Source organism: Dermacentor andersoni, chromosome 1, assembly GCF_023375885.2.
Source record: "Dermacentor andersoni chromosome 1, qqDerAnde1_hic_scaffold, whole genome shotgun sequence".
In the NCBI taxonomy this organism is placed as follows: Eukaryota; Metazoa; Arthropoda; class Arachnida; order Ixodida; family Ixodidae; genus Dermacentor; species Dermacentor andersoni.
The window spans coordinates 379,359,633-379,376,312 of record NC_092814.1 but is presented as its reverse complement, the minus strand read 5'-3'; the positions used below and the strand labels follow the sequence as shown (position 1 = coordinate 379,376,312).

Sequence of the window (16,680 nt, the reverse complement as noted above, 5' to 3'; positions counted from 1 at the left end):
TTTTTTTATTCGGCTCATATTGACACCACCATTACTCTTGATGCATTTCCATGTGTAGAGTGGGTTACGTTCCCACTTTCTATTAGCATGTTCATGTGTACAAACGTGTATCCGTTCATTTTATCAACCTCGTCTGTTATTTCGACCCCTTCTCCCAGTTTTGAAAGGCGTATCGCTGCAACTGACAGGAGAGATAAGTACGGAAATATATAAGTGATGACTTGATTTCGAACAAATCGACGTTGTTATCGGTATACTATAACTAGTGTTTTCTTTTTTTTTTTTGACGATTCTCGGCACCATTCAGACGAATTGCATCAACTCAGCTGCCCTCCCCCACCCTCTAAACAGACACAGACGCGCACGCGAGAGAGAGAGAGAGAGAGAGTGAGAGAGCATACTGAGCGAGCATGGAGGCGTGTACCGATGCAGGCCCACATTGGCTTGTTTCTCCAGAATCCTCGCGCATACACTGACCTGTGTCAGGAGGTGAATCCAAAGTGATTCTGAGTTACCTTTTATACATCGGCAGCAGTCATGGGGAAGAGGGCTGAACACTGTTCCGCTCTTGCAGGTCGCACAGAGCACAGTAGCGCACAGCTCTGAAAGAACCAAATGCAGAAAGCCACTTTTTATTTACAGTAAGCTGTGCTTTCGAGGGGAACAATTCTCGACGAGGTCTTTCATGCGCTGCTATCGGCAGCTGGCTATGCTGAAACTCAAATTGTTCCTTTCATCTACAGCGTCCCTCTCTTGTCCGCCTCACTCTTGCCCGCATCGCGACACACTCACGCGCAAGAACACCTAATTGAGCGCTGACATTAGCTGGCGGTGTCGTGAGTTCCGAGAGCCTAGGTTCTAAGAGCTGCAATGTTCCGTACGTACCGTTCACGCATCGACAACACTCATCTGGTGTAGGGCTGAGCACTGTTCCATTTTTGCATCCACCACAGCGTACAGTGGCGCATGGGTCTGGAAAAAAAATTGAAATAGAAACTCCGCTGAATTCTTGTTTGCATACTTCTTGACTAGACTCCGTCTGAGTGTCCATCTGAACTGAAACAAAATCAAGGTATTATCAGACCGACGACGTATAGTCAGTTGTAGCCAAATTGATTGCTTAGCTTCGCTACATGCGGTACCTTCTAAACTTGGTCGAGATGGTGAACATTCCAACTAGTAAAAACAGTGCTTAAAACACAAAGACTATCTACGAACTGCTAGCTTATATATATATATATTTATATATATATATATATATATATACCTGTCGTTGTATGTTAACACTAAAAGGATTCCTAAGGATTCCTTGTGGCATATTCCAAAGATATACTTATTGAGCTGCAATACTCCAAGAGTACAAGTTACTTACGCTGGAAATCAACACGCATAATTTAATAATTGCAAAGATTCATTATTAGCCTTTCAACTAATTGCTTTAATGCCCGTATTGGAATACACGAATACGCACCAGTGACTAAACAAGGCACATGCAGTTGGAACAAATTTTGAAACATCCACCAGTTTTGAAATCAGCGCCCTTAAACTTACTGTAAAAATGCACTGCACTTCCACTGACTTTTTAAACAAAATTCTAGGTCATACATTCAAGCTCGAAAGTCATTGGAACACGAATGTGTTTTGGCACAAACTTTGGGAACCCATATCCCATAACTTGTGTCATCCTCAGCGTGGATTGCAAGTGGATATACCTTTAAAATCATCGGCTGCAATTCGTAAGTTGCAATATGTGGCGTAAATTATTTAGCTTAAAGGTTAAGTAGCAAATACTTCTTAATTCGCCAAACATTCACTTTCAGTTTTCCTTCAAATCATGCGTGCCAGTGAGACTAATCTAGCTCAATATGTAGAATTGTTCTACATTTCAAGGGTGATATTAACACGTACTGATAACAGTGAACTGGACCAACCACACACATACACATGACGCCTCTTTATCTGTCTGTCTGTCTGTCTGTCGGTTTCTCTCTCTCTCTCTCTCTCTCTCTATATATATATATATATATATATATATATATATATATATATAGATATATATATATATATAAAATGTAGGAGAAACATACGAAACACAACTTTACTAAGGTTGTGGCAGGTGGTCGTGCCTTCGTCTGAGTAACAACAACATGTATAGGGTATATACGCTGGCACTTGATTTGGTATCGCAATGCTTCGCTGCCCCAGCTCATGTCACCAGTATTCGTAGGATCAGGATTACCAATTGGTGCATAAATGTGGCCATATCACCAATAGAAAGTCAGGTTGTGCGATGTTATACATTTGTTAACTTGCACATTCAATCTTTGGTAGAACCGCAAATAGGAGTGAAATTTTGTCAACCAAATACGGAAACCAAGCATCTGTTACATTCCTATAACAGAAACTAACCAAATACTTCGCAATAACTCACTGTTAAATTATTATTACTGTTCTGCTAAATATCGCAATTTATCAGAAGTGGAGCAACAACAAATGTTTTCAAAAAAATGCTGGAACACAGTCAATAACTCAAGCCTTTTTTCTTGTTTCGCGGCGAATGGTCACATAATAAGCTGTGAGTGTTCGTTGTATTTTATGATTTAGGGTTTTCGACAGTTTGGTCAGGTAGCATGTATTCTTTTACACTACGATCAGCAAAAATGTATGCGTGTGGTTTTGTTCTTTGCCAAGCAATCTTACACGTGTCTTATAATGTTCTGGGGAGTATAGATACACCTGCGAGAAGTGGAAATAAACACGTTGTTCATGATGATGATGATGTAAAAACTGTATTTATCCCTCATTAAAGGGAAGGGGGCAACGGAATAGAGGGTGGGGGAGGAACTACTTGAAGTAGGCCTCCCCTATCCTCTTAGCCCAATCCAGTATGGCCTCCTGAAGGTCGGGCCTGGAGCTGCGCAAGGCAGCCTCCCACTGCTCCCCACTAGTTATTAATTGCTTAAGGAACGGGGGAAGGGGGTATGATGTGGTTTAAGTCTGCTTTGAGAGAGACGCAGAATTTGCAAGAGGGAGAAAGGTAAATGGAGGGATCAATGCGGTGGAGGAGGTAAGGGGAGGGAAAGGTGCGAGTTTGTAGCTGTCGCCATAGAACTTCACACCTGCTCGCGGATTTGCCCATGAGTGGCGGCAAGGTTAAACGGACTAATCGGTAATGTGTGGAGATGTCGTGGTAGGTAATAAGCGGATCCCGCGCTGTAAACGTCGCCTCCTCCGTGACGAGGTCGGACCCATGTGATGCCTGAGCCCAGACTGTAAATCCTCGGCCACTGGCATGAGCCGCCTCGTTTCCGGCAAGGCCCGCATTCGCGGGAGTCCAGATTAATGCTACAGTTTGATGAAAAGGATGGGCCAAGAGGAGGGAAAGAGCTGGCTTAGAGACCCTGCCCGCTCCGAAGTTGTGTATATTGCTGCTTTGGACATGTTATTATTCACATTTTGTTGAAAGTTGGCGCTGTGTGTTTGTCTAATTTACCTTTCCGTGTCTCTCTCGTTCTGCTTGCGTTACAAGAAAGTAGAAGGCACTATATATTGACGCGAAATAGGTTTGCACGTGTTGACACGGGACCCTTAAGGCGAGAACGACGCAGTTCGTGGTTGCGCGCGTGCTCTCCGAGGACCAGCCATCGCTAAAGGCAGACGTTTTTTCTCAATCTGTCGGTGCTAAACTGTTTTAGTTGTCATAGCTGGGTGGCATTTCTGGTGGAGGTGCTGGGTACGGTCGATGTTAAGATCTCCAGAGCATACCCCAGACCTAAGCCCGGCGAGTAGTTCAACCGAGCTTGCCCCTGTGCACGTACGTGCCAGCCGACGCCTCCAGGGACTCCAGCCACAGCACGGTCTGCTACCTGAACGAACTAGAATGACGACCCAACCACCTCCTGCCACTCCTGCAGCATCGCACGTTGTCGTCAATCACATCCGGACGCCGAATCTGTTCCACGGAAGTGCTTCAGAGGACGCCGATGACTGGCTTGACCATTTTGACCGGGTTGCCAACCTCAACGACTGGAACCACGAGCGTAAGCTACGTTACGTGTACTTCGCTCTTGAAGATTCCGCGAAAACATGGTTTGAGAACCACGAGGCGACACTGACGTCATGGGAAGAATTTCGTAGGCAGTTCCTCAATGCCTTCGCCAGGGCGGACAGGAAGGAGAGAGCGGAGTTAGCGTTGGAGGCAAGAATTCAAGGCCCGAATGAGCGAGTGACTGCGTACGTAGAAGACATGAATCGGCTTTTCAGACGTGCGGACCCTTTGATGACTGAAACAAAGAAGGTGCGCCATCTCATGCGCGGCGTCAAAGAGGAAATCTTTGCTGGCCTAATTCGAAATCCGCCGACGACACTTGCAGAGTTCCATGAAGAAGCCAGTACTATGGAAAAGGCCCTTCAACAGCGGGCCAGGCAAAACAACCGCGACGCCGTGATTTCAAGGGAGCTCTCTGCTGTTACCCTCGGTAACGACGTTGGCGCCTTGCGAGAACTCATCAGGGCTGTCGTCAAGGAGGAACTGCAGAAGATGCAGACGACCACTGCCCCTGTGGGACAACTTTCCATTGCGGAAATGGTGCGCGCCGAGGTCCGACAGGCCGTCCATGTTCCTGGACAGTACGAGGCACCACAGCAGGTACCGCACGCCGAAATGAGTTACGCTGAAGCAGTACGCCGTCCGCCACCCTCAAGTGCGTGCAGCATGGTACACCCCACTCAACAAATGGACGTAAGCTTCAGGCCGCCTCGCAGCCCACCGCACATCGCCGAAGCAAGGACTAGGAAGAGCGGCGTCTGGCGCACCACAGACTACAAACCCCTTTGTTCTCATTGTGGCGAAGCCGGGCCCATCTACAGAAGGTGTCCTTATCGTCATCTGGGGCTTCGTGGATTCTCGCCGAATGCACCTCGTCCACGACCTGGTGAGCGGCCGCCGGAAATCGAGAGTTTCGTCACAAAACGTCGCAATGATGATCATCGATGGCCGGAGCCCCGTTCGTCGTCTCCTGCTCGTTACAGGTCACCATCACCAAGCCAAGCTTTTAATCGCGGTGCTCTGAGACGCCGCTCGCCTAGCCCGGCGGGTCGGGAAAACTGAGTTCAGCGACCTCCGGAGGTGAGGCCGCTGACGACGACCGTACGCAATATCCTCCACTACGACGAAAACAGAACGACGCAGACGTACAGACGGAGTCGAACACCTTACGAGAGGTAGTAACGTCGAACATTCCCGTCACCATAGACGACGAAGAAATAACGGCGTTAATCGACACTGGAGCGGACACCTCAGTTATGAGCATGGACCTTGCCTGCAAGCTGAAGAAAGTTTCTACCCAGTGGACAGGGTCGCAGATTCGAACTGCACGAGGCCATCTGCTAGCCCCGGTAGGGAGATGCACAGCGCGAGTGAGCATTCGTGGGTTTACGTACCTCGGAGATTTTGTTATCCTCCCAAGCTGCTCGAGGGACCTAATTCTGGGAATGGACTTTCTGCAGGCTAATGGAGCTGTGATCAACTTACAAAAGTCGCGGGTAACGTTTTCCACGGCGCAGGCCTTAGCAGGGAGCAGCACTGACGACACGTACGTCAACGCCTTGAGGATTGTTGACGAAAACATCACGGTGCCGCCAAGGAGCAGCGTATTGACCCTCGTCACCTGCGACGCATTCGACGGCTATGAGGGTATTGCCGAGGCAAATATCCCGCTGCTGCTTGAAAAACACATCTGCATCGCCCGGTGCCTTGTTCGAATACAGCATAAGTGCTCGCAAGTTTTGTTGACAAACTTCAGCCATGAGTATCAGCACGTCGCTCAAGGTACAGCTGTGGCATTCCTGAACGAAATTGCTGACTTCTCCGATATCGGCACGTTACAAGTGACTTCACCGGACGCAACAACTCACGCCAGCCTGAATACCCGCGTCCACATTAATGCTGACTTAGCAGATGTCCAGAAGGATCAGCTGCTGGGCCTACTGACAGAATTCTCCGGCTGTTTTTCCACGGAATCCAAAGTCCAGCGCACTTCCGTTACGCAACACCGGATAGTTACAGAGGAGTCGGCGCGGCCTGTTCGTCAACATCCGTATCGCGTGTCACCTATGGAGCGGGAGGCGATTAAGCGTCAAGTTCAAGAAATGCTAAAGGATGACGTCATCCAGCCGTCGACAAGTCCGTGGGCATCGCCTGTCGTACTAGTAAAAAAGAAAGACAACACACTCCGCTTCTGCGTTGACTACAGACGGCTTAACCGAGTCACCAAACGCGACGTTTATCCCCTGCCACGGATCGATGACGCTTTGGACCGTCTGCGTCATGCTCAGTTCTTTACTTCGTTAGACCTAAAGTCAGGCTACTGGCAAATCGAAGTGGACGAGCGTGACCCTGAAAAAACCGCCTTCGTGACTCCCGATGGGCTGTACGAATTTAAAGTGCTGCCTTTCGGTCTCTGTTCCGCTCCTGCTACGTTCCAACGAATGATGGACACTGTACTCGTTGGACTAAAGTGGCAGACGTGTCTAGTGTACCTAGACGACGTTGTTGTGTTTTCCAGCACGTTCGATGAACATCTCACCCGGCTACGAAGTGTTCTTACCGCAATAGGCAAGGCCAACCTCACCATCAAGCCTGAAAAATGTTACTTTGGCTTCCAGGAGCTCAAGTTTCTAGGCCACGTGGTCAGCTCCCAAGGAGTACGACCAGACCCAGAAAAACTCGCTGCCGTTGCCGAGTTTCCTCGTCCTAAAGACAAAAAGTCTGTTCAGCGGTTCCTGGGCCTCTGCGCTTACTACCGTCGTTTCGTTGAAGGCTTCTCAAGGATTGCTGAACCGCTCACGAGACTGACGCGACAAGATGTGCCCTTTGCGTGGACGAAAGAACAAGAGCAGGCCTTCACCGAATTGCGCAAACGCCTTCAATCCGCTCCAGTGCTGGCGCATTTTGATGACACCGCGGCAACTGAAATACACACCGACGCCAGCAACGTGGACTCGGGGCCATTCTGGTTCAATGGCAAGATGGCGCAGAACGTGTAATTGCGTATGCCAGTCGTAGTCTGACAAAAGCAGAAGCTAATTATTCAACGACCGAAAAAGAATGCTTAGCAGTCGTGTGGGCCATCAGCATGTTCCGACCCTACGTATACGGCCGGCCATTTCGAGCGATCAGTGATCACCACTCGCTCTGCTGGCTTGCCAATCTACGAGACCCGTCAGGTCGCCTCGCTCGTTGGAGCCTCCGCCTCCAGGAATACGACATAACTGTTGTCTACAGATCCGGCCATAAGCATAGCGACGCTGACTGCTTGTCACGTTCTCCTATTCCTTTGACATCCTCCGACTTGGAGCTAGATTTGCCGTTTCTTGGTGTCGTCGACGTGGTGCGCATGGCTGACTATCAACGTGCAGACTCTGAGCTGCGTCCAGTCATCCGATATCTCGAGGGAGCTGACGTTGTTGTCCCACGCCCACTTTCACGAGGATTGACGTCGTACTGCCTGCGAAACGATGTCCTGTACAAGAAAAATTTTGAGAACAGCCAGGAAACGTTCCTTCTCGTCGTTCCGGTGGCACTGCGCGAGGAAGTTTTACAGGCGTGTCACGACGATCCCTGTGCCGGCCACTTAGGCTTCGCGAGGACATTAGCGCGCATACGGCAAAAATACTATTGGCCACACCTATTTTCGTCGGTTCAGCGCTATGTGCGAACATGCCGTGACTGTCAGAGGCGTAAAGTTCCACCCGTCAAGCCTGCCGGCCTCCTTCAGCCTTTGGATCCGCCTCCGGCGCCGTTCCAGCGAGTGGGAATGGACCTTCTTGGGCCGTTCCCCACGTCCCCCTTGCAAAATAAGTGGATAATCGTGGCAACTGACTGTTTAACTCGCTATGCGGAGACGAAAGCTGTGCCGCGGGGAACTGCTGCTGAAGTCGCCAGCTTCTTCGTCCACAACATCGTGCTTCGCCACGGTGCACCCGCTGTACTCATTACTGACCGCGGTGCGGCGTTTACAGCGGAATTATTGCAACAAGTCGTCACACTGACGCACACCGACCACCGAAAGACCACAGCCTATCATCCCCAAACAAACGGCTTAACAGAGCGCCTAAACAGAACATTAGCCGACATGCTCTCCATGTACATTGATGTGGAACACAAAACATGGGATGAAATTTTGCCATACGTCACGTTTGCTTACAATACCGCTGTGCAGGAGACCACCGAATTTACACCATTCGAGCTTGTTTACGGACGTCGCGTTACTACCCCCTTAGACGCCATGCTCCCGGTAGACCACGGAACCACAAGGAATGACAACACTGAAGATTTCGTCGAGAAAGCCGAGGAAGCTCGCCAGCTTGCTCGGAATCGCATCCGCACCCAGCAGAATACCGACGCCTACCGTTACAACCGGACCCGACGGAATGTCCAGTACTTACCAGGCGACCGCGTGTGGGTGTGGACACCTATCCGACACCGCGGGCTCTCGGAGAAATTGTTGCGCCGCTACTTCGGCCCCTACGAAGTTGTACGCCGCCTCAGTGATGTGAACTACGAGGTGGTGCCTCAAACCTCTGATCCTGGCTCGAACCGACGCCGTCCCCGTGCTGAAGTCGTCCACATAGTACGGACGAAGCCGTACTACGCACGCCAGGGCTAAGCAACCCTCACAAACCGCTTCAGCATTGTGTATATTCCTGTATGTTTTTTTTTTGTCTTTTCATGTTGGCACTCTTGCCCATAGTGCGCGCCCGCTGCCCTTGAAGCGACCGGGCCGGTCGCTTTTGAGAGGGGAGCAATGACGCGAAATAGGTTTGCACGTGTTGACACGGGACCCTTAAGGCGAGAACGACGAAGTTCATGGTTGCGCGCGTGCTCTCCGAGGACCAGCCATCGCTAAAGGCAGACGTTTTTTCTCAATCTGTCGGTGCTAAACTGTTTTAGTTGTCATAGCTGGGTGACAATATACAATCCCATGTAGCCACAGTCATGAATTAAATTGTAAAAATAAAACTAGAATTGAGTGAACCTGTGCATGTGCCCTAATGGTCTTCATAGAATTTCCACGACCGTTGAAAAGTGTCATAAGCCACGCACAACCAGTGGCGATATCCGCCGTGGTTGCTTAGTGGCTTTGGTGTTGGGCTGCTAAGCACGAGGTCGTGGGAAGAAGTCCCGGCCACGGCGGTCGCATTTTGATGGGGGCGAAATGCGAAAACCTTGGTCCACGCTAAAGTGCTCCGGCTGATTAAAATTAGTTTGGAGTCCGTCACTACTGGGTGCCCTATAGTTGGATCGTGTTACTTACACGTAAAAGTCCATAATTTAATTTAAGCAGTGGTGTTGTACATGCGTCCAAAATAAAGAACAAGAGACAACAAAGAATAAGTATTAACAACGCAGTCTAATGACCATGGTAAAGTATTTAAAGTCTCGTGGGCACGCAGGCTTTCGCCTCCATCGCCTTTAGCGTATGTTAATGTGTCGGTCAACTTTTTTCCATCTCCAGACTGCCGTAGCTGTTTTGATTCGTAAGCATCAAGTGGACAATTGAGTGAAAAACCCGGCGTCTTTAGCAGCGAAACGCCACCTAACGTTTCATGCGCTGTTACGCCAGGCAAGGGGCGCAACTCGACGGAGCAGAATGGGCGAAAAGGGAACGTCGGCTGCCAGGCGGGTGCGCCAGTTGTTACGTGAGGAGAGAGGCCATCGCAGCGACCCCATGTCACCGTCGCTCTCGCAAGGATGCTTTAAAGCGTAGCTTTCTTTGCCACTTCCTTCGAAATTGCCATTGATGCTGCTGCTGTGGGCTCCTGGCGCCCACAGCGCGTCGAGGGGTTGTTCAGAGCGAGTATATGCACGATAGGCGGGAGTACGAGAGGAAAGGCGACGGGAGAAACTCGTTTTCCTCCAACCGCGTCTAATGTGCACAATGCCCTCTGGAGCTCCCTGGCCGTCGCCGCTTTAGCTGCGTGACAGGTTTAATTATCCGTGACTCTCCTCAGAAGCATTGCAGAAACTGCAATGCTTCCCTTTCTACTAACGTGCAAGGCTAGAACGGACGCCGGTAGAATTGTAGAGAGAAGAGGACATGAAGGAGAGGGAGGAAAAGAGGCAGTTCCCATATAAGAGAGGGTGTGGAAGTGACATCAGAAAGCTAGGAAACCCCACTACTATACGACAGCGGTTGCTGGGAAACACGATAAGCTAAAGTTCCTATGTACGGTACAGTACGTTGCTGCTATTTCTGAAAAATAAGCGCTATACAAATACGTCAAATAGACGAATTACACCGGGCGTGCAGAAGCAGAGCCGCATTAATTAAAGTGCACCGCAGGGTCCAGGAGACCCTACGGAAGCGGTCGACCGTCAGATGAACACTTCTGCGCCCGCCGCGTTGGCTCTGCCGCTATGGCATTTCTAGCGGTCGTGCATTTGATCCCAATGGACTGTTTACAAAAATGCTGTTGCGCATGCGAACACGGCTGCCACGAGCGCTCTCTAGATGGTTATGTACGAGAAGCGGACGAACAACCAACGCAGCCTAGCGCGCCTTGACACGCCGTTTTGTGGTGGTTTTGATCGCGGTATATTCGTGAAAAGGCGGGTTAGTTGTTTTGCTCATTGTGCACAAATTGCTGAACTAGCAAATGGAGAACTAGTTTATTTCGGTTTCTGTCTGAGAAGAGCTATTCTGCGAGGAAAGCAGCATGAATAAGCTACAGCCGGAGATTCCATCACCGCACACAACTTGTTCGCTGCTCGCAGAGTCGTTTTCTTCGCGCTATTTGCGGCTACTGAATTGTCATATGCCGGGGTCGCGAGGCTATTTTGACGCGCAAGCTTCGAGACGCCCTTACACGGAGCCCCATTTTGCCCGAATGTGGAAAGCTCATGATGGATGAGGGCGGACAGCGCTTGTGGAAGCTCAGCGGTGTCGCTCAATTGTAGCTGACTTGTAATTATAATATATATTGTAAAGTGTTGTCGAAAGCCCGCCTTACATGACAATCAGCGCCCAGTACTACGCCACTGAAGTGATCGAAACACACCATGCGAGGGCAGTTGGTGTCGCCGACAGGAAGCGCGGAGCGAGCACCGTGCGACGGAGTTCGCCTGGTTTGCTCTTTTCTGCTTATGGTGTACAGATATCCCAATGTATTTTTCATTTAGCCTCGTAATATTAATGCATGCGTTAAAGAGTTGGCAAGAACCTGTGCGTTCAATTGCTAGCAGAAGCTTCTTCGTAACTGGCGACACCCACGGCCAGCGAGCAAGGCCTACCGTCTTCATGGGTGGCAGTTAGCGCATAGAACGGCGCGCCGCTTAATACTTTCCCGTATTTACCGTAGGCGAAAAAGAACCATCGTAATAATCCGAACAGTTCCGTGAAACTTTGCTTTGTTGCAGATGGGCCATGTTAGCCCGGTAAACTCTCCTAAGTGGAGCATCACGCCCGGCGCGCTGACTGTCGGCAGCCGCCGATCGCTCGAGCTGGTAGGCCTAGCTCCGGGTTGTCGAAGCAGCAGACTACGGCGCTTGCAATAAAAACGCCGTGAGTCCTAAACCGTTTATTTTCGGGAGCATTTTAGTCTGGACAATTACGTCGTGGTTAAATGAACCTTGAGTTGGTTCTCTCTATACTCTGTCGGCAGGAAAGAGCAAATAAGGCGAGCCGCCTTGCACGGTGGTCGCTGCACGCGGCCAGTCTTCGGAACCAAGTGTTGACATTCGGCGACACATCGGCAGTGCGTTTCGACGACATGCACTTGACTCTTTGTTGAAGGAGGGCATGTCGCTCGCATCAGTCCCGTGCTAGCATCAGCGGCCTCCATATATACGATATTTTTAGCGTAATCTTCTTCCTTCAGTGCCGAGTCTCGATGAGCTTGGCGAATATATAGTGGCAGATATAGAAAGCAGATATTGCCACACGCTAACAGTTTTAATGCTACGCTTCGAGAAGTCAGAGGTCCATGACATGTACGAAAACTGGAACGGAGAGCTCGCGTCTTCAATTATTCTTGCCGTAGTGAACACACGCTGTTGCCGCGGCAGAAGCCACGCAGAAGCCGAGAAACGAAACTCGCTTTATACCACATACTCTCGCACACAGAGCGCTGCAGCTTGGCCGGTTGAGCGCCCCATGGCGCTCACTATTTTGCAAGCCGTCCATTGCAGCAGCCACGTTTCGACGGGGGCAAAATAGTAAACGCACGTGCAATTCAATTTTGGGACACGTTAAAGAAAATTACGGTGTCAAAATTATTCCGGAGTACGCCACTACAAAAGCCGTGCCGCGGTGGCGTAGAGGTAGAGAATCTGCCTCGCATGCAAGAGAACCGTGGTTCGAATCCCGGTGCCGCGCAATTTCCACCTTAAAACAAATCCCCATGTTGATAAAATTGCATCAACGTGCCTGGAGTTTGGCCTGAGCCCGGTGACCAGAACCGGAAATGCACTCCCTAACCAGAGCAGGATTGGCCACCCTTGTGCAGTACTTTGCCACAACCTCCTATATGAATGCAACAGTCCCCAGCTGCTGCGAAGCAACCGACCACTGCGGCGGTAAGACCTGTGATGCAGCAGAGGGTGCTAAGAATATCTGGGTCCGGACAGGCCGCCATTAGAATCTGAACCTGGCAACGTTTAACGCTAGAACGTTATCTAGTGAGGCGAGTCGAGAAGTGCTATTGGAGGAATCAGCGGGCAGTAAATGGGATATAATTGGGCTCAGTGAAGTTGGGAGGACAAAAGAACCATATTCAGTGCTGAAAAGCGCGCACATCCTGTGCTACCAGGGCTTAGCGGAGAGACGAGAAATAGGAGTCGGATTCCTGATTAATAAGGATATAGCTAGTAACACACAGGAATTTTATAGCATTAACGAGAGGGTGGCAGGTCTTGTTTTGAAACTTAATAAGAGGCACGATGACCAGGAAATCGAAAGCTTCCATGAAGACGTGGAATCAGCGATGGGTACCGTCAAAACAAATACACTATACTGATGGGCGACTTCAATGGCAGGGTGACACTTAGTGACACTGCAGAGCGCACTCGTCGGTGAGTGTGTTCGGCGAACACACTTCGCAGCGGTGAAGTGCGTAGCCTGGTTAGCAATGTGTAAAATATAAGTACAGTAATATTGAAAGTAGAGTGTCAAGGATTGGTTGTGAGGTAATCGCACTCTCCGAACCGGAGGGGATGGGGCGACAACAAACCCACCCCGCGTGCGTTTATTGAGGGTTCGACTGCTGACCGGCGTTAAGGTCCACGCCTGATCGACCGTGAACCAGAGGCATGAGACGGGAGGCGACGTCGTACACACACATTCAATTTAATAAAATAAAATCATGCGCGAGACACACGGGGAAAGAGGACATACAAACTACAAGCCGTGGGGCCTAGTTCGCGGAAGGCGTGCGGGTCACACAACACACGCCCTGACGCCACTCGCGCGACACAAGCCCAGCACGTGGGAAATCCTACACTCGCGAAATAATAAACAAAATACCCGACACAAGCACAAAATATACGCGACAATAAATACGGCAAGCACTACACTAACAGAACATAAAAGAATTAACACGCGATGGATAAATAAATGAAAGATTAAACACGATTAAAAAGATACAGTCCGGCGGAAAGTTCTGAGAGTCGCTGAACACGTGGCGTAGGCTTATCTGCGGAGTGTCGAGTAGGACGTCCGAGCTGGGGAGGCGCCGGGCTGCTGGGTCCGCCGTCACCGCACGTCGCGGCCGAAGATCGGAACGGACTCGGGGTCGCGTCTACGGAGGCTCCGGCTACGGGGACTCAGGCCGCCGTCCTCTCGCCTGCCTGACGTCCAATTCACGTGCCGCTTGCCTCGCCGGTCCAACAACTCTGCCCGCTTGTCGCAGATCACTCCATGCTCGTTCTCTCTCTCTCTCCTCTCCCTCTCTGTCACCGCGCGCCTGCTGTGACGTGAGGAACCGGTCTGGGTGCCGGCGGGATCTAGGGAAAGCGCTCCCCGCGCCGGGCACGCTGCGGCGGGAACTGTTGGCGGCGATGGGGTGACGCCGAGGAGTACACGCACTTTGTGACATAGAGTCAGGGGTAACATTTAATAACTGTGCGTTTTTAAAAATTTTGCTAAGCCTACAAGGTAATAAAATGTGTCACACTAAAAAATTTAAACAGCAAAAAACTACTGTCGCTCTCAGGTTGTTTAGGGCCACGCCGGGTAATGGCCGCGCAGTTCGGTGGAACGCGTCGCCTTTACTGGTCCTGGTCAAGTCGCCGTCGCTTGTTTGTCAATGATGTTTCTAATAATAACAAACTGTCTTTGTGCACGCATTTTCAAGTTAATATAGGCTGTGGCTTCTGACTACAGATCGCCATCAATCTGAAAGAACACTTTCCTTACTCGTGTAGCGCGCCGAAGTCTACTTGCTCAAAGTGCACTTTAGTTCGCCCGTGTTAAAGGGGTATAACCCACGCGTTACTTGTCAGCGCAAGCTCTTGCCTGCGTACTAACTTCGCCTGGGTTATTGCTACAAAGAAAGTATTGTATAAACAAACGAAATAAATTGGAAACGGAAAACGTAAACGGTAGCGAGCTACGAGCCTAAGACCCCACGCTGAGAAGCCGAGTGTTTTACCCACTGGGCTAGACCAACAGGCCTAAGCATTCCCTTTTATGACACCAAGTGCTTAGTTGTCCTCGGGCTTTCTTTTTTCATTCTTCACGGGTTTTCTTTCTACATCTAATTGTGATATTATAGTCACTGAAATATCGTGGCTACTTAATAGAATGCTTAGAATACTCTACTGAATATAGGAGATTGCTATGCTCACCATCTTCACCCGCCGCTAGGGCAGCGATCACCAACACCAGGACGATGCTATCCATGGATAGTTCCCTGACTTTTCCCTCGATTCCACCTGGCAAGAAAATTTCGAACGGGCGGGGGGGGGGGGGGGGGGGCAGAACTTTCCCACTTGTTGAATCACGCGCCCGACTGTAAAGGGTGCTTAAGCTGACGGGGTCGCATCGTGAAGTCTGCGTTTTATATAACCAGTGCAGTTTGTCGCTGGGCATGTGACGATGCGTCGGTACGAGCAACGCCGCTTGGTGGAACTTGCAGAACCTTGAGTAACAGCTGGCACTAGAAGCTTGACTACACGTGGCTTCCGCCATGTAGTTTATTCTCCACACGAGGCGCAGTCGCACTAATATAGTGGCAGTACCCAGTGTTTCACAATAGAGGTTTCTACTGTAACTATGTTAGTGCGCTAACAGTACGTGTGTGTGTCTGTGTGTGTGTTGGGCAGTCAGGTCACTTGGCATGAACAACCAAAACTTCAGTGAATGATTGAATGGTTTACCTATTCTAGGGTCCCAGAGTAGAATGTGGCTGTGAGAGACGCCGTTGTGTTGGTGGAATTTGGGCACGGGCAGGGGGGGGGGGGGGGGGGGGGGGTCTTTCACCTGTTCTCAGAGCGTGACTCAGTAGTGTTGTAGCCTTCCGCGTCCATCGAAATGTAGCCGCAGCTGTCGCTAGACGTACCAGTCACCTCTTGCTCAGCACAAAAACTCTATAGCTACTAAGATAGACGCACGCATAGACGCACACATGAACGTATGATCTTACTGCGTAAGATTATCAACGGCCATTCAGGCATCCTTCTTTTTTGTATCCTCGAGCGGATGTTCAACCTGACAATGCCATCCGTTAAACATCGTTCCTTTTAGGCCAGATATTGACTGCTTTGAATTTTCTTTCTTTCCGCTTACAAATGAAATCTGGAAAAGTTTGGATGGTTCGCTTTGTGCGTTGCGCTTTGAAGAGTTTGTTGAGCAATCGCCTAATCATATCACCTGTTCATTTGTTCTTTTCCAGTGTCATTACTTTTGCGTATACTAAAATCTGTACCCGCTTCTGGTATATGACCCCTAATCCTGTCACCTGTTTATTTGTTCTTTTCTAGTGTCATTTCTTTTGTATGTACTGAAATCTGTACCCACTCCTGCTATGTCTCGAAAATAGAGACAGTAAAAATACAAAGACATCGCGCTGGGCAAATGAAGTAACGACCTCGTGTTGGCTATAGCAAATTTTGACATGGCACAAACCACAAAAACTCAACTTTCGTTCGGCCGTTTCCGAAGTATGCAACGTCCGTTTCAGCAGTGCAAGTGATGGTGTAACCTTAGCACAACAAACAGATAAACGTCTTGCGTACCAACACAACCAAGACTTTGCCAGCGATGATGAGCTCTTGGCCAAAAAAGTCGCAGTTGGGCCCGCAAGAAGAAGCGCGATTGCGATAGCAAATTAGTACCTAGCTATGCGAAGTAAGGATAATAATTTTATCAGCCGTATAAGCCGGTACACATTCGCTTACTAACTAAATTAACAAGCACTATGCTCGCACAGGTCAACCTGGACACATCTCTTCCTATGACCGCGGAAACTCGCAATTAGAACACTGCAGTGAGGAATCGCGGCAGCAGCAGCGAACGAATTCGCCTACGTGCCTCCCGCAGCAACGCGAACGAAACGTGGAAAGCGCAGCGCATACGAAGCTACCGGCACTACGTGCACTCTGCAAACATCGCAGATCTCTGTGCAGATGTGCGCGTGCGCGCACTTTGGCCTTGTCGCAGATCGCTTTGAATATACGGCTCC

The 16,680-nt window shown here is 49.9% G+C and overlaps 1 protein-coding gene across 1 annotated transcript in view; it reads right to left on the bottom strand.

Annotated features, from left to right (window-relative positions):
* Positions 1-14,941, bottom strand: part of LOC126518490 (uncharacterized) — a 48,999-nt gene extending 34,058 nt beyond the window's left edge. Inside the window, exons 1-3 of the mRNA XM_072285982.1 lie at positions 14,846-14,941; positions 886-972; positions 516-602 (exon numbers count right to left, since the gene is read on the bottom strand). Of these exons, the coding sequence (XP_072142083.1) occupies positions 516-602; positions 886-972; positions 14,846-14,900 (229 nt within the window). The 5' untranslated portion in view covers positions 14,901-14,941. The remainder of the gene's footprint in view (positions 1-515; positions 603-885; positions 973-14,845) is intronic.
* Positions 14,942-16,680: the final 1,739 nt, after the last annotated feature.